General features: G+C 42.2%; 1 protein-coding gene across 1 annotated transcript in view; it reads right to left on the reverse strand.

Moving 5' to 3' along the window:
• PHEX (phosphate regulating endopeptidase X-linked) overlaps positions 1 to 17,462 on the reverse strand; it is a 204,726-nt gene that overhangs the window by 142,934 nt on the left and 44,330 nt on the right. Inside the window, exons 5-9 of the mRNA XM_027096110.1 lie at positions 16,542 to 16,768; positions 8,563 to 8,631; positions 5,700 to 5,816; positions 2,397 to 2,480; positions 1,007 to 1,152 (exon numbers count right to left, since the gene is read on the reverse strand). Of these exons, the coding sequence (XP_026951911.1) occupies positions 1,007 to 1,152; positions 2,397 to 2,480; positions 5,700 to 5,816; positions 8,563 to 8,631; positions 16,542 to 16,768 (643 nt within the window). The remainder of the gene's footprint in view (positions 1 to 1,006; positions 1,153 to 2,396; positions 2,481 to 5,699; positions 5,817 to 8,562; positions 8,632 to 16,541; positions 16,769 to 17,462) is intronic.

Below are 17,462 nucleotides of genomic sequence, written 5' to 3' on the forward strand. Positions count from 1 at the left end.
CAATTAGCCTATTAAGCTGTCTTTGTCAACTATTTGACCTTCTTGCGCTTCATTTTCTGTAGTCAAATGTGAATGGCTTCATGAGGATGTAAAATTCTCTTTCCTGATCTAAAATATGACACAAGTGAACCCATCTATGAAACAGACTCACGACTGGTGGTTGCCAAGGGGAAGGAGGTTGGGGGAGGGCTGGAGGGGGAGGTTGGGGTCAGCAGATGTGAGCTTTTATATATGGAATGCATAAACAACAAGGGCCTACCGTACAGCACAGAGAACTATATTCAATATCCTGTGATAAACCATAAGGGGAAAGAATATTAAAAATGTATATATATATATATATATATGTATAACTGAACCACTTTGCTGTACAGTAGTAATTAACACAACATTGTAAATCAACTATACTTCAATAAAAAAAATTCTCTTTCCTGGACATTTTTAGCATTTCCTTGTTTTGTAGTGCTAAAGGAACAAAGCAACAAATTCTGAAACATTCTTTAAGAAAAACCTGACAGTTCCTGAAGTTGTTTCATCAGTCCAATTTTTCTACAGTTCTCAGAGTGATCTTACGCCTTTTCAATACTGGTACTTTGGTTTATTGCCACAGAGTGACTTATTGACTTAAAAGAAACCAGAAAAAAACAGCAAAAGACCGAGAATGAACTGGGGAAAAACAAAGATGTTCATATAGAAAGCTCAGAAAATAACATCATTATATGACTAGTTCCCAAAACTAATAAACAATTTAGGCTTTCAGAGAGAAAATATGGAGAAAGACCAGAAATAAGGGGCAAAAACACTGCGTATTTGTTGTCATCATAGCAAATAAATTACACCAGATGATGGTTTCGGCCCATTTGTCACAAAGGGCACCATGACTTTCCCTAAGACTCTTTTGATGTAACTTTCTTTAAAAACAGTTTTCAAAGGACATGAGAGGGAAGACCTTATAATTTAAAAGGAAAAATAAAAGTCACAGTAAAATGCACAAAAAAGCTCTTACTTCTTCCTCTCAGAGCCTAATATCCTAAACAAATCCTTAAAGTACTGAGGGACACGGACCACCACATTCTCTGAGGGGCCGATGTCTTTCAGTTCGGGGTAGAGTCTGACATCAATGACCTTCTTGATGAAGCCCAGCCAGTCAAACTGAGGAGAGAGAGAAAAACAACATAGTGAGAGAACCCCTGGGGGGCAAGAATCAAGGAGAAAGGCAAATAGAGTCAGTTGAATATAATCCATTGCTTGTGACTTCAGACCAAATAATTAAACATTCAACTGCTCAAATCTAGAAAATAAATTCCTGATCACTGCCACCCAGACCAGACCTACTGCCTGAATGGTAAATGGAATGTGTGCTCTGTACCGTCTGCATATGCACCACACGTGCGCGCACACACGCCCCCAGTAATGCGCACACTCGCTCCCCTGGCCTCTCCAGCACTCTCCCTGCCTCCTCCACTCTCCCCCTCCCTCTCTTCCTTCCGCTCCCTTCTCTCCTAGGCTCTCCCTCCTTCCTTCTTGCACTCTCCCTCCCTCCTGCGCTAGCCCTCACCTCCCTTCTCCCTGCACTCTCCCCCACTCCCTACTCATTCACTCTCCTGTCCACACAGAGAGAGATGCCCCATTACATTTCTGCTCTTCCCTCTGGCATAGCCTTTCTTACACAGAGGGAAACAAGCAGCAACAAAAAGTAACATGTGTCCCCTCTTCACAGCATCACTATCTTGGCGTTCTTACCTGGCTACCCCAAAAGTCACCCCCAGTCTTCCCTTCTTTTCCTCCCTTGCCTGCCTCCACTATTGAAAAGGAAAACCAGTCACTCACTTGCCCAGCCTAGCCTGTAGGTGGGGATGGCCATGTGCCCCAATCCTACTTGATAAGAAATAAAGGGAAGACACCTGGAAAGGCTTTGGTTTTTCCTGGTAGAAGAGTTACACATGGCCCATACTGGTGCTTCCACCTTCTTCCTGCTCTGAAGGCAGATGTGACATATGCAGCTGTGGCAGCCACCTTACAACCTTGAGTCATCAAACATGAAGTCAAAAAGCCAACACACTAGGAAGAGTGGAGCGGAAAGAAAGAACTTGGATCTTTGATAACATTGTGCAACAGCTAAACCAACACCAACAGCCGCCTATGTCTAGACTTCTGTCATGTAAGAAAACGGGCTTGAAGTTTTTAAGCCACTCTTGGAAAAGTTTTCTATTCCCTATGGCAGAAAGCATCCTGATGCACAGACAAGGGATATTTTATGTGATGACTGACAAAGATGATGATGAGCAAGAAGACCAATGGCAGGTTTCACGAGGCAAAATTTTACACACAGGTGAAACAGAATCGCTTGTCAAATGACCAGTTAAGATACAATTTCCTGGATCATTTTCACCAACCTGGGGAATCATAGCACTCAGTTGGGAAATGTTCATTTTGTTGTACATGGCCTCACTGGTTCGGTTTTCATGTGGAATCATTATCTGTTGGAAAGAGACTTTGGTTATTTTTTTCAAATGAACCATTTCTTACTGCATGACTACTTTCTACATGTGCCAAAACATCTGCATAGTATCATAAACTTTTTCAAGATTTTGGTGTGGTGCCGAACCTGGGAGAGAAGAAAAAAAGATATCACTTCAGGCAAGATTAAGAAAATAAAAAGAAACTTTGCTGTCCTGCTCAGTGTGAAACACTGTCCTCGGTACAAAAATAACTACTCGAATCCCTCCCATCCCTATAACGCGGATGGACAAAACCTGTTACTGGCTCGGGCTTGACAGCCAAACTAAGGTTGAGCAATTGAGACAAACATCCCACCTTCACCTGTGGTGTCCAGGTAATGACCTCCATAGTTCATGGACTACAGGCCACCCCTTCATCCCTAGGGGAACATTCTCACTGAAGAGCACTAGACTATCTGGACACCACTGCCACCTGTGACCATTCTGTCAACAGCTCATTCCCTCACTTCCCCTCTTCCCTCTGGTTTCTCTGGCCTTGAGATTCCCCTGGCCCCAGTGCTAGGGGTAGGGGTTCAGTTATCACCCAGACATATTGCCAAGTCTGCATCTACAGCCCTGACTCTTCACACTCCTTCATTCCCAATACTTATGTTCTTGGCCATTTTGGCAACACCAAATCTAAGCTTCTAGCTTCTGCCATGTTTAGTCTGAGAAGAGCAACAACAATCATCTTCCTCAAGGGCCATCTTAATCACTCCCGTGGACAGGCAGTAGCTCCCCATGCCCCTGAGCACATCATGATTTTGCCTTAAGACCATCCATCATCTGATTCCCTTGCATTAAACTTGCCACCTTCCAACTCACACAGGACTCTCCTACCCTTGCACCCGTATCCATCAACACCACCCTCATGGTCTGAACCGTAATTCAACACTTTGCCTATGATTCGTTTTCTTTTTCAAGTCTTTCCAATTAAACTCCACTTGGGGGCTTCCCTAGTGGCGCACTGGTTAAGAATGCCAATGCAGGGGACACGGGTTCGAGCCCTGGTCCGGGAAGATCCCACATGCCACGGAGCAACTAAGCCTGTGTGCCACAACTACTGAGCCAGCGCTCTAGAGCCCACGAGCCACAACTACTGAGCCTGCACTCTAGAGCCCGTGAGCCACAACTACTGAGCCCACGAGCCACAACTACTGAAGCCCACATGTTGCATCCTCTGCAACAAGAGAAGCCACTGCAATGAGAAGCCCACGCACAACGAAGAGTAGTCCCCGCTCGCCTCAACTAGAGAAAGCCTGCGTGCAGCAATGAAGACCCAACACCGCCAAAAATAAATAAATAAATAAATTTTTTTTTTTATAAAAAGCAAAAAAAACTCCACTTGGCTCTAATCCCAAGGGCCACGCCATCAACAAGACCTCCCCTTATGCACACATCCCTAGCTGGGAATGGCTGAATGCACACTTCCATGGCTGTGTTTACAAGAACTTTTTTTTTTGGCGGGGGGGCTTGACTACGTTGTCCTGTCTCCCCAGCTTTAGAAGTTTCCCTAGGATGACATGCCCCACTAATTTTTGAAGGTCCCTAGTGACCTGAGATGTAAGAGACATATATAAGCATTGCCGGCTGGCCAAAAACCCACACACCATGGATTTGTCAAGACAAAATCACAGAAGGCTGAGTGGCAGACATCTACCCCTCTTTTCTAAACGCTTCGGTGTCCTCAGCTTCTCTCTCCTCACACTCCACAGGAGAGACTTCCTATAACTCACAAGCACTCTCCTGGCTCTATTGATTAATAAATCATTGCCTCAGAGAATGTTCACACTCCTCCTCCCTCTACTCAGTCTTGCAGGTCCAGGCTGCAGCCCTTTGACTTCAGAGCTGTTTTCAGCTCTCTGCCAGCTACTCTCCCACCCCATGGATTTGTCACTTCATTTAACCTCTTGATAATTCCCAGTCTTGCCTCAGCCCAGCTGTTTTTAGTTCCCTTTTTGGTCCAGATCGCTGGCTCAAGGCAAGGCCTTTCCCGCTGTATCAGAGCTTCGGTCCAAATTAGATTGCTGGGTCTCCTATTTGCCTGGGAAGGGAATCCAGATGGCCTCTAGACTGGTTCAGAGGCACAGTTTTTGACTCCAGAACATCTGCAGCAGTCTTTGCGCTCTTCAAAGGTGACATGCAGGGATGAACTTTTTGCTCTGCAACTAGGGGTCTACAGAAAGATACACAAGTACACCACGGCAGCCAAGAGGCCAATTCCTCCTGACCCTATCAGCCTACTCCTCACTTCAACACCCCACCGCACCTCGCCAAACACAAAACCAAGCAACACTTGGACTCCCATGCACTTCAGGATTTTTACCAACTTCTGTTATAGAAGACTACCAACCTATATGCAACCACTTCTTGACAAAAGTATCATTTTTTTCACTACAGTGTATCTCCACAAGCAAATTTCACCATATTTGTTCCCTCCGGTCCTGGGAATGTATAGAGATTTTATTCTTTGTTCTTCTAGAAAAGTTATTCTTTGAACAAAGCTAACCATTTAGGATTTCTGATTATTCTCCCTCAAGTTTGTTCTTGTACCTTTTTGCCTCCACCATGAGCCTGAAAAAATTTAAAAGGTGACTTACACAGAACACAGCATATGACACAATGACATTCATTAGAGTGGGGCAGGAAAAGAATGAAAACCAGGGGTAGGTACAAAGTAGCACTAGAAAGGAAGCTAATAAATGCTTACCAGCCTGCCCTATACACTTTCTACATCAAATTATGTGTCCAGTATGGGTGGATAGACTTCCCAAAGCCCCTATCTTAGATCAGATTGACTTCTGAGTAGGAATGGTGTAAAGAGTAGACTAGACTAAAAATAACGTTCCACTCAAGCCAAATCAATAACGATTTATCAAATATATATTCTTCAGTTGAGGCCAAACAGGAGTTCCTCTAGGAAAACACAGAGCCTCTCCCTGCTGCTATTCTTTGGCCACAGCTGAGCAGCATGTGGACACTGAATGGGCTTCAAGCAGAGAGGTAGAAGGAATGAAGAGCTCTTCTTTCTGTCACGGTTCTTCTTCCTGTTACTTCCCAGAGGGGGATGCTATAGGTTCTACCTTGAACCCAAAGAACAATGCCACAGAATGATTTTTTAAAATATATTTTCATTCAAGATATATTGCCTTTAAAATAAAGAGAAGAAAAAAAAACAGATTTTAGATTAAGATTTACCTCAGCTATCTTAATTTCCAACCTAAGCACCGACTTCATGTCATGCTCTGCTCGGGAGCTATTAGCTCCCAAAAGCACGGCAGTATCCACCATGAACTTGTAAAGGGCGTCCCGATACTGTAAGAGATAAAGAAGCAAGTGACCATGACATCAGCCTATTAGGAAGTATGTTTCAGGGACACGGAAGAGCAGAAACAGCAAGTGGAAATAAATGCCCTTCATTTTCACTCTGTACTCGAAGTATGGTACAGGCATCATGCAATGCCAACCACCCACCTTCCACCTTGGGACAAAGAAGAATGATGGCTACTTGGGTACTGTTTCCATGAGACAGAAATGTCTGGCCACCAAGGATCAAGAGAATTAGTTTGCTGGCAACTAGCGATATTATGGATACATGAAACATCTACAAATGAGCCCAGAACAGAAAGTTAAAGGTCAGACTCCTCTTTTCAGGCAAGTGACACTTTAATAAAATAATGGGAAAGAACTGTCGCTAAAAGCAGGAGGCATGATCCATGAAGACTAATGGGAACTGTGATTTATTCTCTTCCAGCTCAATTTACCCACCTCCACACTTAAAACAAAAGACCAGTGATCGAAGCCCTATGTCTTTTCAGTTTTGTATGGTTTTTACAGAGTTCTCCTCACTAGCCCAGGGAAGAAAGAAGGGAAAGAAGAGAAGAATGATGAAGAGAAACCTAGCAAATATAGAATTTCCTCCCTGCATGTTCATAAACCCATTTTCAGGCTATTCACATACTATTGGAGAGGGGGACCTTACTTTGTGGGAACTAAGGAATTTTGTTGGGGGGGTCACCTCTCCTTCCAGATATATTTGTGAGAACTCAATACACTGGGTATTAAACTGTTTCACAGTTATGCTATGGGAATAAGATTTCCTAATGTAACCTTGATTTTGCATAGCAAATGATGTTTATGATCTCGAGACCTGCATGGTGCTTAGCATATAGCAGGCCCTTAATAATTATTTGTTGAATCAGTAAGCAAGATTCACAAATAGTCTTAGAAATGTTTTGCAAATCTCAGTTCAATTCCAAAAATATTTATTCAATCAATACATATGCACGATATCTTGCTAGGCCTTCTGTGCACATGGGAGGTACAGATGAAAAATTAAATAATACTTGAGTCTGGTTCTCAGTGTGACCCTGTGAGGGAGATAAACACATCATTACTAACTGTAATACTAGCAAGACCAAAATGAGGTCCTTAATAAAGCTGCTAAGTGCTTAGAAACTCAAGAACTGGAAAATTCCAGCCTCAAGAAACCGGGGACATAGCAGTTAAAGGAGACTGGTTCAGAAGCGCTGAGGAGTCCTCCTGTGAGGTGTGCAAGGTGCTTTGTTGGGGGAAGAATAAAAATAGGTGAGACAGGGCTTCCCTGGTGGCGCAGTGGTTGAGAGTCCGCCTGCCGATGCAGGGGACACGGGTTTGTGCCCCGGTCTGGGAAGATCCCACATGCCACGGAGCGGCTGGGCCCGTGAGCCATGGCCACTGAGCCTGCGCTTCCGGAGCCTGTGCTCCGCAACGGGAGAGGCGACAACAGTGAGAGGCCCGCATACCAAAAAAAAAAAAAAAAAAAATAGGTGAGACAGCAAAGGTGGTTTGGGACCAGGTCATGAAGAGGCCTTGAACTCCCTCCCTCTACAGAATTTAGAGTCTAGCTTGTGAGCAAAAGCACTCTGGGAGCTGTACTTTGAGAAGAGAACTTGTCAAGTGGTGGTGCTAAGGAGGCAATGGAATGAGGGGAGGAGGGAACAGCTAAAAGGAGACTTAACAGGGGTCTGCCCTAGGGCAGTAAGGACAGAAAGGAGGGACTAGGTGGAAGAGATACTTTGAAGGCAGAGTCTACAGGACTGACTGGTTACAGGACAGGGATAAGATTTCAAGCATGGCTGCTTGTAGGGTGGTGACCCCAGCAGAAACAGAGGTTCCCCAGATTGGCAAAAGTTCATTCTGTCCACTTTCAAGAAGGAAAACTCGCCAACCTTCTTCCATGAGTGTCCTCAGCCAGAAAGGTGCCTAGGATCTCGGCTAGCTTCCTGCCCTCCAGAGCCTCCTAGATATAGGCTTTCCTATCAGCAAAGGAGCAGGCACTTCCACTGTGAGCCAGCACTTCCCTGTCGAAGTTCCTGCATTCTCAGGCTAGGCCAGAAACCCGAGCACTCCCTGGTCAAGGTTCCCCTGGGTCTGAGGCTCCTCTGGAAGCTCAACAGAGGTTCCAAAATGAATTGAAAGTGTTAGGAATGAACCAGCTCTAATCCAACCTCCAGGAAACTCCTAGGTCTCCAAGCCAACCCAAGAAGTCGGACCAGATTTATCCCATCTGGTTCTCATTAACCTTAAATTAACCTGGGGCACCAGTTAAAAAAAGATTCCTGGGCCTCACTTCAAGTCTACTAAATCGGACTTTCCATTGCTGAGGCCCAAGAATGGACATTTACTAGAAGCTTCCCAGGTGGTTCTTAGCAGTACAATTTGGGAACCACTGGTCGACTGGGTGTCCACGCCCATGCTGCTGCAATATACTGTGAGCTCTCTGCACTTCTGAGGAATGGCTGCAAGCTCATTCTTTGGTTACTCAATTTGGGTGTGCTGTCTTCCCAGCTTGATCATGAGGGCACTGAGCACAGGGACTCATACAGCCTTCATTTTCAGACTTCCAGAAAACAGGGAGTGTCATTTATCTGCCGAAATGAAAGGCCTTTGCTTCCTACATTGGGAATATGGTCATCAAACACCCACACTGCTCAATTCTAGTAAAGAGTTGGGAATGTGAGAACAATTTATGAACCCAAAAATGCCTGACAAGATACAGAGTTGAATGAGTAAAACTTACAGACTTGGCTTCTGTGCTATTATCAAGGTAGTCTTCCCTCACGGCTAGGGAGAGCGCTGCTTGGTCCAGCTGTTGAAACAAAAAACAAAGCATTTGCTTGCACTGTAAATTCTTAGGTACCATGTTATTAACAAGAGTCATGAGATCTGCATACCAGCCATATTTAGAGCATGTGTTACCGTTACAAAAACAATTCAATGCAATCAGAGCTACATGCAAGTAGGCACTTCAGCAATGACTGTTATACAGTATCAGAGACCTGCCCCTCCTCCCCTGATTCATGGTTTCTAATCCTTTTGAGTTTCTAACAATACTGAATAGCATCAAAGCTATAATATTTGAGTTGGAAAAGGTCTTAGAGATTATCTGACTTTCCCCCTTATTTGGTGGGTGGAGAAACGAAATCCAAAGAAGTCATGTGACTTCCCCAAGGTAACACAGTTGGGCAGAGCTCAGAGGAGAATCATTGTCTTCCATCACCAGATCCACTATTCTTCTCACTGCAGTATTTTGCAAAATGCCAATCCACATCAAGCTGATTAACCAGACTGTGCACCTCCCTCTCCCTAAAATACTGTATTGCACCATTTTGGGGGGGAAAGGAATCAATAATAATTTTGTTTTGAGAAATCTTTGCAAACTTTAGAACCCTCTCTGGAAAGTTTAAGATAGGTAATAAAAATACAAACAATAATCAGACAACTATATATCTAGAATTATTATTATAGAAAAGTATAGCATCATTTCTTGAATTAAAACTTGCAGCACTGGGACTTTGCTGGTGGTCCAGTGGTAAAGAATTCGCCTTCCAATGCAGGGGACGTGGGTTCGATCCCTGGTCAGGGGACTAAGATCCCACATGCTGCGGGGCAGCTAAGCCCATGCACCACAACTACTGAGCTCGCACGCCTCAACGAGAGAGCCCGCGTGCTGCAAACTACAGAGCCCAAGTGCCCTGGAGCCTGAGCGCCACAACTAGAGAGAGAAAACCCGCATGCCACAACAAGAGAAGCCCTCACCACAACAAAAGATCCCGCATGCCGCAACAAAAGATCCCGCATGCCGCAACAAAGATCCTGCATGCCACAACTAAGACCAGATACAGCCAAAAAATTAAAGAAAATAAATATTTTTAAAAATTAAAAAAAACTTTCAGCACCTTAAAGGCGATCAAAGGGAAGAATACAGTCTTTTCAGAAAATGAGCTACAACAATCAGACATCCATCTGCCAAAATAAATGAATCTCAACCCACATCTCACAACTTGTACAAAAATTAATTCAAAATGGATCATAGACCTACATGTAAAAACTAACACTATAAAACTTCTAGGAGAAAACAGGGGAAAATCTTTGACCTGGGGTTAGACAAAGAGTTCTTAGACACCAAAAGCAGATCCATAAAAGAAAAAATAAATTGGACTTCATCATCATTAAATATTTTTGCTCTGTGAAAGACATTGTTAAGAGAATGAAAAAGACAAGCTACAGACAGGGAGAAAAATTTGAAAATCACATATATGACAAAGGACTTGTATCCAGCATATATAAAGAGTCCTCACAACTCAATAAGAAAACAAACAACCCAATTTAAAACTGGACAAAAGATCTGAACAAACACTTCACCAAAAAAAAAATTCAAACGGAAATAAATTAATGAAAAGATGCTGAACATCACTAGTCATTAGCAAAATGTAAACTAAACCCACAATGGAACACCACTATACATGTACTAGGATGGCAAAAAAAACAAAAACAAAAAAAACTTATAATGCCAAGTGCTGGTGAGGATGTAGAAAAACTAGATCATTCACACACTGTTGTTGGGAATGCAACATGACAGAGCCACTTTGGAAATTGGTTTGACGGTTTCTTGTAAAATTGAACATACACCTACATGTGACCGAGCAATCTCACTTCCTAGCTATTTACCCAAGAGAAATGAAACTTACGCTCATGCAAAAACCTGCATGTAACTTTATTCATTATTGCCCCAAACTAGAAACAACCCAAATGTTCTTCAACTGGCAAATGGATAAACTGTGATACACAATGGACTACTACTCACTCATAAAAAGGAATGAACTACTGATACATGCAACAGCATGGGCAAATTTTAATCACATTCCAAAAGAGGCAAAACTGTAGGGATGGAGAACAGGGTTTGGGGATGGGGAGAGTGGATGACTACAAAGGGGCAACACGAGGTAAATTTTGAGGGAGCGATGGGACTATTCTCTTTCCTATGGTGGTGATTACATGACTCCATGCATTTGTAAAAACTTACAGACTTGTGCTTCACAAAAAGTGAATTTTAAAAAAAGTGAATTTAACTGTATATAAATTTTTAAATAAAAAATGTTTACGTTCCAGAGCCTTCTCTAAATCTATGGTTGTTCTTTCTGTTTTCTTGAGTATCAGCAACTGCCCAAAAAATGAATAAAACTGAATGCAACAGCAGATTTTCTACCTTAAATCTTATTCACACATTTAAAAAGTTAAGTAAGTTGGGGGAAAAAGATGTTTTCATAACATCCATCTTGCCTGGGTGTATTGCTAAAAACCTCAAATTACTGTGTTCAATCTTCTTCGCTAATTGGCCCTAAACAACCAAATCACAAGCCAGCCTGGCTTCATCCTATTCCAATTCCCAATATACCACCATTTCTTCCAAAAATTAAGTAAGCCAGGAACATGAAACATAATATTATGATTAAGATGATTTGGGTTTCAACTAGATTTAGACCACTTGGAAAATTTTTTGAGCTTCAGTCTCAAAGGAAAGGAAACTGTGTAGACAATATCAAGAAAGCCAAAGCTTCCCTCTGATGAAATGAAGTTAAATCCACTTATTGTAAAAGTTTAGATGATTCAAGTGAAGTTACCAGACCTGTTTTAAACTTTCAGATTGCTACAGTTTCTAGGGAACATCTTAAATACAGCAAACAGATTGAATAAGGTCAGTCAACTAAATCTCATTAGAACCAGATAAACTCTTGAGGCAAAAGACTTTCTTTCTCAAGAGGCCAATATTAGGACACTATGTTGTCTGAGGTTTTTCAATCCTTGCATTTATAACTGATCTTAATATTGCAAGTAGAAAGTATAATATATATTTAGGAACTCTAACACATTGAACAGAAATACGAATTTTTTCTCTGACTGCAATACACCACAGGTTAGGAAACAAAACAGTAATATAAAAAGAAACATCTCACACAGTATGATGCAGGAAAAGGACAAAAAAGTTAGAAACAACTTCATTTCCAAGACAGTCTCTCCTTATCATCCTTACGGATTTTGCTAAGAGTCACACAAATGCAGGCACTGGGTGACGATCACTTCAAGTCACTGTTCTGGTAACATATACTGAGACAACCCTGGCATTCCGAACACTCTTTCAGGACCACGTATATTCAAAAGTCTTTTATTGTCCTTTAAATCCTCATTCTTGGCATCTCCTTACACAAAAAAAACGAAACACATGTAGTGAGATATGATGGGAGGCATTAATCTGTCATTTCCTGTATTTGTGTATTTCCTTTCTCCCATTTAAGTCTGTGGCAAATCCTGTGCCATCTTGCCACAGGGGAACTTTACAGAGGACCACTGTGTGGGTTTGAGCAACCCCTGCTTGCCAAACTGCATTTCTTGGCATGGGAATACATGTGCCCATTGGAAAGGCACCCAAAGGCACCGCCTGCTCACCTAGCAGTATGCCTACAGAGCTGTGCCTTCCCAAAGGAGTCATTTTTCTTATCCCCATGGGTTTGTGGGATTACAAAACCCAAGAACATTGAGGAAAATAGAATGTGATGGAAAAGGAAGTCTAAATACACTGAGGGAGAAGAGTTTGGGGGTAAGAGAGAGTTCTCCCAGAGCAAAAACAGGATCTAGGCAGCCAAAGAAGTCAAAGTTTCTCACGAGCAGAAGGACTCATCAATGCCCCTAGAAATGGCAGGATTTGAGAGGGAGTTGGGAGGCCCAGGGCCCCAGCAGCGGAGAGGAACACTTGAAGTGGCTACATGGGCTGGGATGGCAGGTTTCTTTTCAGAAACACATAACAGATGATCAGAGGGTCTCCCAATACCCTAGGAGAAGGCTGAGAAATGGAGTAGCCGGGAAGTGGGAAAGGGCCTAGACTGGTTCAGTTTCCAACTAAAAGGTGGGGGTGGGACCTCAGAGTCAGACATGAGACTGACTGACTAAAGAAAATGGCTATTTCTCGCACATCTGAACTTGAGATCTGAGACACGTTTGGCACAGAAATTGAAGACAAACATTCCCCAAATGGTTCTGACCAGTTGCCTAGTCATGCTTTAAGAGAAAGGTACCTTTTGTCACGTGCTACTGTGTACCAGCATCTATCCTGTAAAATGTCACCAAATTCATCCTATTTAAATCTCACAGCAACAGTGAAAAGTAAATTCTAATTCACCCTTCATTCCACATGGGGACAATGAAACTGGGAGAAGTGAAACAATCTGCACACACATTCAGTGAGTAAGTCACAAAGCCAAACCACAAACCTCAATCTCTTTAACACCAAAGCATACTCTTTTCTCCACTATGGCAGTGGTTTTCAAACTATGTTCCACAAAACTTAAAAGGTACTTCAGGGGCTTCAAATATTCAGTTAGATTTTTTATAGTTTTAACTATTTCTAACAAAAGCAACACCCACAAATTCTACAACATTGGCAGCCACAGATACGCTAGTTTTTGTTATCAGGTTCACTGGGTTTTATGCAGATCTCAGAAGAGAGCTTTTCCTACCAATATCTAGACACATGCCTGAACTTCTAGCAGCTCTGTCATGATTAGAAAGACTATAGCTCTATTTTGTTAATGCAGGTGTGTGAATATCCACTCATATAAAATGGTACAAACAGGGACATAACTGAAGCAAATGCACACTGCACTCAAATGCCAGGCCATGCTCAAACACATCAGTTTGGAGGAAGCTGCCATCTTGGCAGAAGAGACCGGTAGTAAGCACATGAGTGCCTCCTTACATTTGGAAAGTGTTCTGTTATTGACAGTTCAGTGTTTCTAGGATCAGTTTAATCGAATATTAAGTGTGCAAGGCAAGCTGTTAAAAATTGATTGCCGTGATCCTCTATTCCCCGTGTTTCCTGTAAGCTGGTGTTAAAACTACGGGCTTGATTAGATCCAAGTTCATTTTTTTTTCCTTTTCTTTTTTTTTTTAAGATGTTGGGGGTAGGAGTTTATTAATTATTTATTTTTGCTGTGTTGGGTCTTCGTTTCTGTGCAAGGGCTTTCTCTAGTTGTGGCAAAGCAGGGGCCCCTCTTCATCGTGGTGCGCGGACTCTCTTGCTGCGGAGCGCAGGCTCCAGACGCGCAGGCTCAGTAGTTGTGGTTCACGGGCCTAGTTGCTCCGCGGCATGTGGGGTCCTCCCAGACCAGGGCTCGAACCCGTGTCCCCTGCATTAGCAGGCAGACTCTCAACCACTGCGCCACCAGGGAAGCCCAAGTGCTTATTTACAACTATGTACATACACACAGATGGTTGTTTTTGGTTGTTTTTTTTTTTTGTGGTACGCAGGCCTCTCACTGTTGTGGCCTCTCCCGTTGCAGAGCACAGGCTCCGGACGTGCAGGCTCAGTGGCCATGGCTCACGGGCCCTTTTTCCTTTTCTTTTGGCATCATTGATAGCATATGCTTCCCACTGCATGGTATCAGGAGGCACACAAAATCTGGTTTTCCAACTGTTAGCAATGCTACCATTAATATCTGGGTTCATTTGATGTCAGTCTGGTCTCTCTATCCTGAATTTCTCCATCAACCATTCATCTAATAGCTTTAGCAGCTATTGGTGATAGTTACCTTAATTCTTTTTTTCATTAGGGATTTTAAAAAATGCTAACTTTTAAATTCTATTATTTCTCCTGTACTTTTAAAGCTGTGATTCTCCTATAAACAAGAATTTTCTCTCATTAGCTATTAGGTTACCCAGAAATCAGTCAAATCTAGTATGCTATAAATTAAAATAGATGTGTCAACCCAATGCACTTGTGATTCTTATTTGGAACCTGAATCAAAGACCAACTGTTTAATTTTTTTAAAGGACATGCTTGAGACAATCAGGAAAACTGAAAATTCGCCAGGTATTAGATGTTAACTATGGAATTACAATTACTTTTTTGGTTGTTGTAATAGTCCTTTCCATTAGATAAACACTGATGCATTTATCAGTGCAATGATATTATACCTTGGATTCTACACAATGTTCCAGCCTGCTCTCCAAAAGGAGGTGTATCAGATGAAACAAGAACAGCCAAAAGTTGCTGGCTGTTGAAGGTGGGTTGATGAGTACACGGGAGTTTGTAGTACTATTCTTTTTACTTTTATTTGTATTATTTTCCATAATAAAATGTTTAAATGAATTCAGTTCTTATACTAGATCCAGAAATTGGTGAAAACTGAAGTGGTTACCATTTGCAATTAATTAACCTGTGTGGAAATCAAGATCTATCATGCAATAGAGTACATAAACTGAAGTTTGAAAGACAGTCTCCAACTTACTTCAAAACACCATTTAAGGTGTTTGGAAGGGATACCATAATAGTTCTGAAATTAAGAATGAGAGTTTTAAAACCTGGTTTGTTTGTTTTTTTTAAGTGAGTAATCTATCAACATGGGACAGAGGTCAATTGGACCATCACCATGGTTGTAGAGCATTGAAGAGCATGTCTTAACCTGAGAGCATTAGAATATGTCTGTGTCATGTTGTTGTTCCATCACCCAGCACAGATATACAGCTGTCTCTGTAACTAAGAATTTCCTCTTGAGGAGATGGGAATTCTTTCAGTGACTAAAGATATTTTTATTGAGACTGCCATTGTCTAAAGTAGAGAGGGACAAACTACAGCCTGCAGTCCAGCCCACCATACAGCCACACCCATTTATGTACATATTGTCTACAGCTGCGTTACCAGGTATAACAGCAGAGTTGAGTAGTTGAGACAGAGATAATATTGCCCGCACAGCATAAAATATTTCCTATCTGGTCCTTTACAGAAAAAAATTTGCCAGCCCCTTGGTATAAATCAAAAAATAAACTCCAGGGTATAGATTTTTAAAAGTTGACTTATATCAGGAGAGGATAATACACTCTAAAGGATTTATATTTCTATGATTTAAATATCAATATATCATTAATATTTTCTGGTTTAACAAAGAACAGAATTGGGGGAAAAGATCAGCGGTTCAACAAAATTTTCATTACTAAAGTAACCACAGAAGCAAAAAAAAAAAAAAAAGAATCAAAAGACAAAACAATTTAAAAAGTGCTATTTGCATTCTTGCCAAGTTCTTTGACTGATCAATCTTCCACTGTTGGCAGTTTTCTGACAGTCTCCTGATTTTACCAATGTAATACTCCACCTCAGGGTATGTCCTCATGGCCCATTCCTTTATGGAAGAGATGTTTACTCTCCCAACAGAAAATGCAACCAAGCACTTAGAACAAGTTTTGCCTTATCTTTTGAAAGGAAGGACAAGAGATTCAAGACAACCTGACAATGAAATTTTAGGCATGTACACAAGATGTTAGTGAAGGAAAACAGTGAACCATAGCACATGTTCACTCCTTGGTCAGGGGAATGAGGGGAGAGGAAGAGCAGAATTCAGAAAGTCTTTGCTCATCTCTCCACCAGAATTAAGGGGCCCTACACATGCTCAGGGTAGATATTCGAGAGCCAGATCACAGATCACTTGAAACTCACTCACCAGCTTCTTGCAAGGCTGACAAAAACAGTGTGTTAATGATTTACAATCTGCAAATCTGGGGTGGGGGGGGAGGTGGGAGGTGGGTAGGGAATAGTCTAGATCCTAACGTTTAACAGAATTTGTAACCTTATCATTTCACTAAGGTGGTATGAGTCTCTTTCCTTGAGAAGGCAACCCAAAAAGGCTAACCTTGGACTAAACAAGCATGATGAAGGAGTCCTCACTATACCTTCAAGATGTGTTCGTTGGACACCTTGTCATCAGAGGACACATACAAACGAATGAACACAGAATTGCTGTATTGGCCACGAAACGTCGCAAGTGTCTGAAGAAGGCTGAACTTTCTCTCTGACCAAACCCCTTCAGGACCGATATTAGATTCAAGAACAGGCCAGCGGAAAGGTGAGTGCCGCAGGATATGTAACAATGGCTTGGCATCTGCTTTTTCGATCGCTTCTGAAAGGGAGCAAATATGAAGAGAGTTAGAAATGCAAACTGGATCACCGAACTAGAAAGCAAGTGTATCTTCTCAAGAGAAAATTCCAGTAAGGTCCCAACCTAACTTTTTCGGGAGAGGTGCAGTGGACTGAGCATAATCACAGAAACAGAACTACCTATGATTCATACTTCAGTGTGACTGTTTAAACCTGATGTTCTTGCCAGGAGAGCTGACTAGGGAACCTGCCCAATATTCCCAACAATAAAAGATGGGCTCACTATACTGACCCAAGCCAAGGAGCAATGTTAAGCTGAGAACACTCTGCAAAACTAAGGAACAACCCTAACTAAAGGAAACTGCTCAATAAAACTAATCACTCCCCAACAAAAATGAATTACTGCTTCAGACTCTTTCATCATCTTTTAGCGCCCTCTTCTAGCTCACCAAATAATACCTCAAAACCTAAACAAGTTAACACACTTCTCAGAGGCACTGGCTTCTTCCTGCAATAGCCTTGAGAAAGTGTACCAGGTAAAATGTCAGGTGTCTTTTTTTTTTTTAATTTTATTTATTTATTTATTTTTGGTTGTGTTGGGTCTTCGTTCCTGTGCGTGGGCTTTCTCTAGTTGCGGCGAGTGGGGGCCACTCTTCATCGCGAAGCAGGGGCCTCTCACTGTCGCGGCCTCTCTTGTTGAGGAGCACAGGCTGCAG

Source organism: Aethalodelphis obliquidens, unplaced genomic scaffold, assembly GCF_003676395.1.
Source record: "Aethalodelphis obliquidens isolate GAN/ISIS:26980383/991018 unplaced genomic scaffold, ASM367639v1 scaffold99, whole genome shotgun sequence".
Taxonomy (NCBI): domain Eukaryota; kingdom Metazoa; phylum Chordata; class Mammalia; order Artiodactyla; family Delphinidae; genus Aethalodelphis; species Aethalodelphis obliquidens.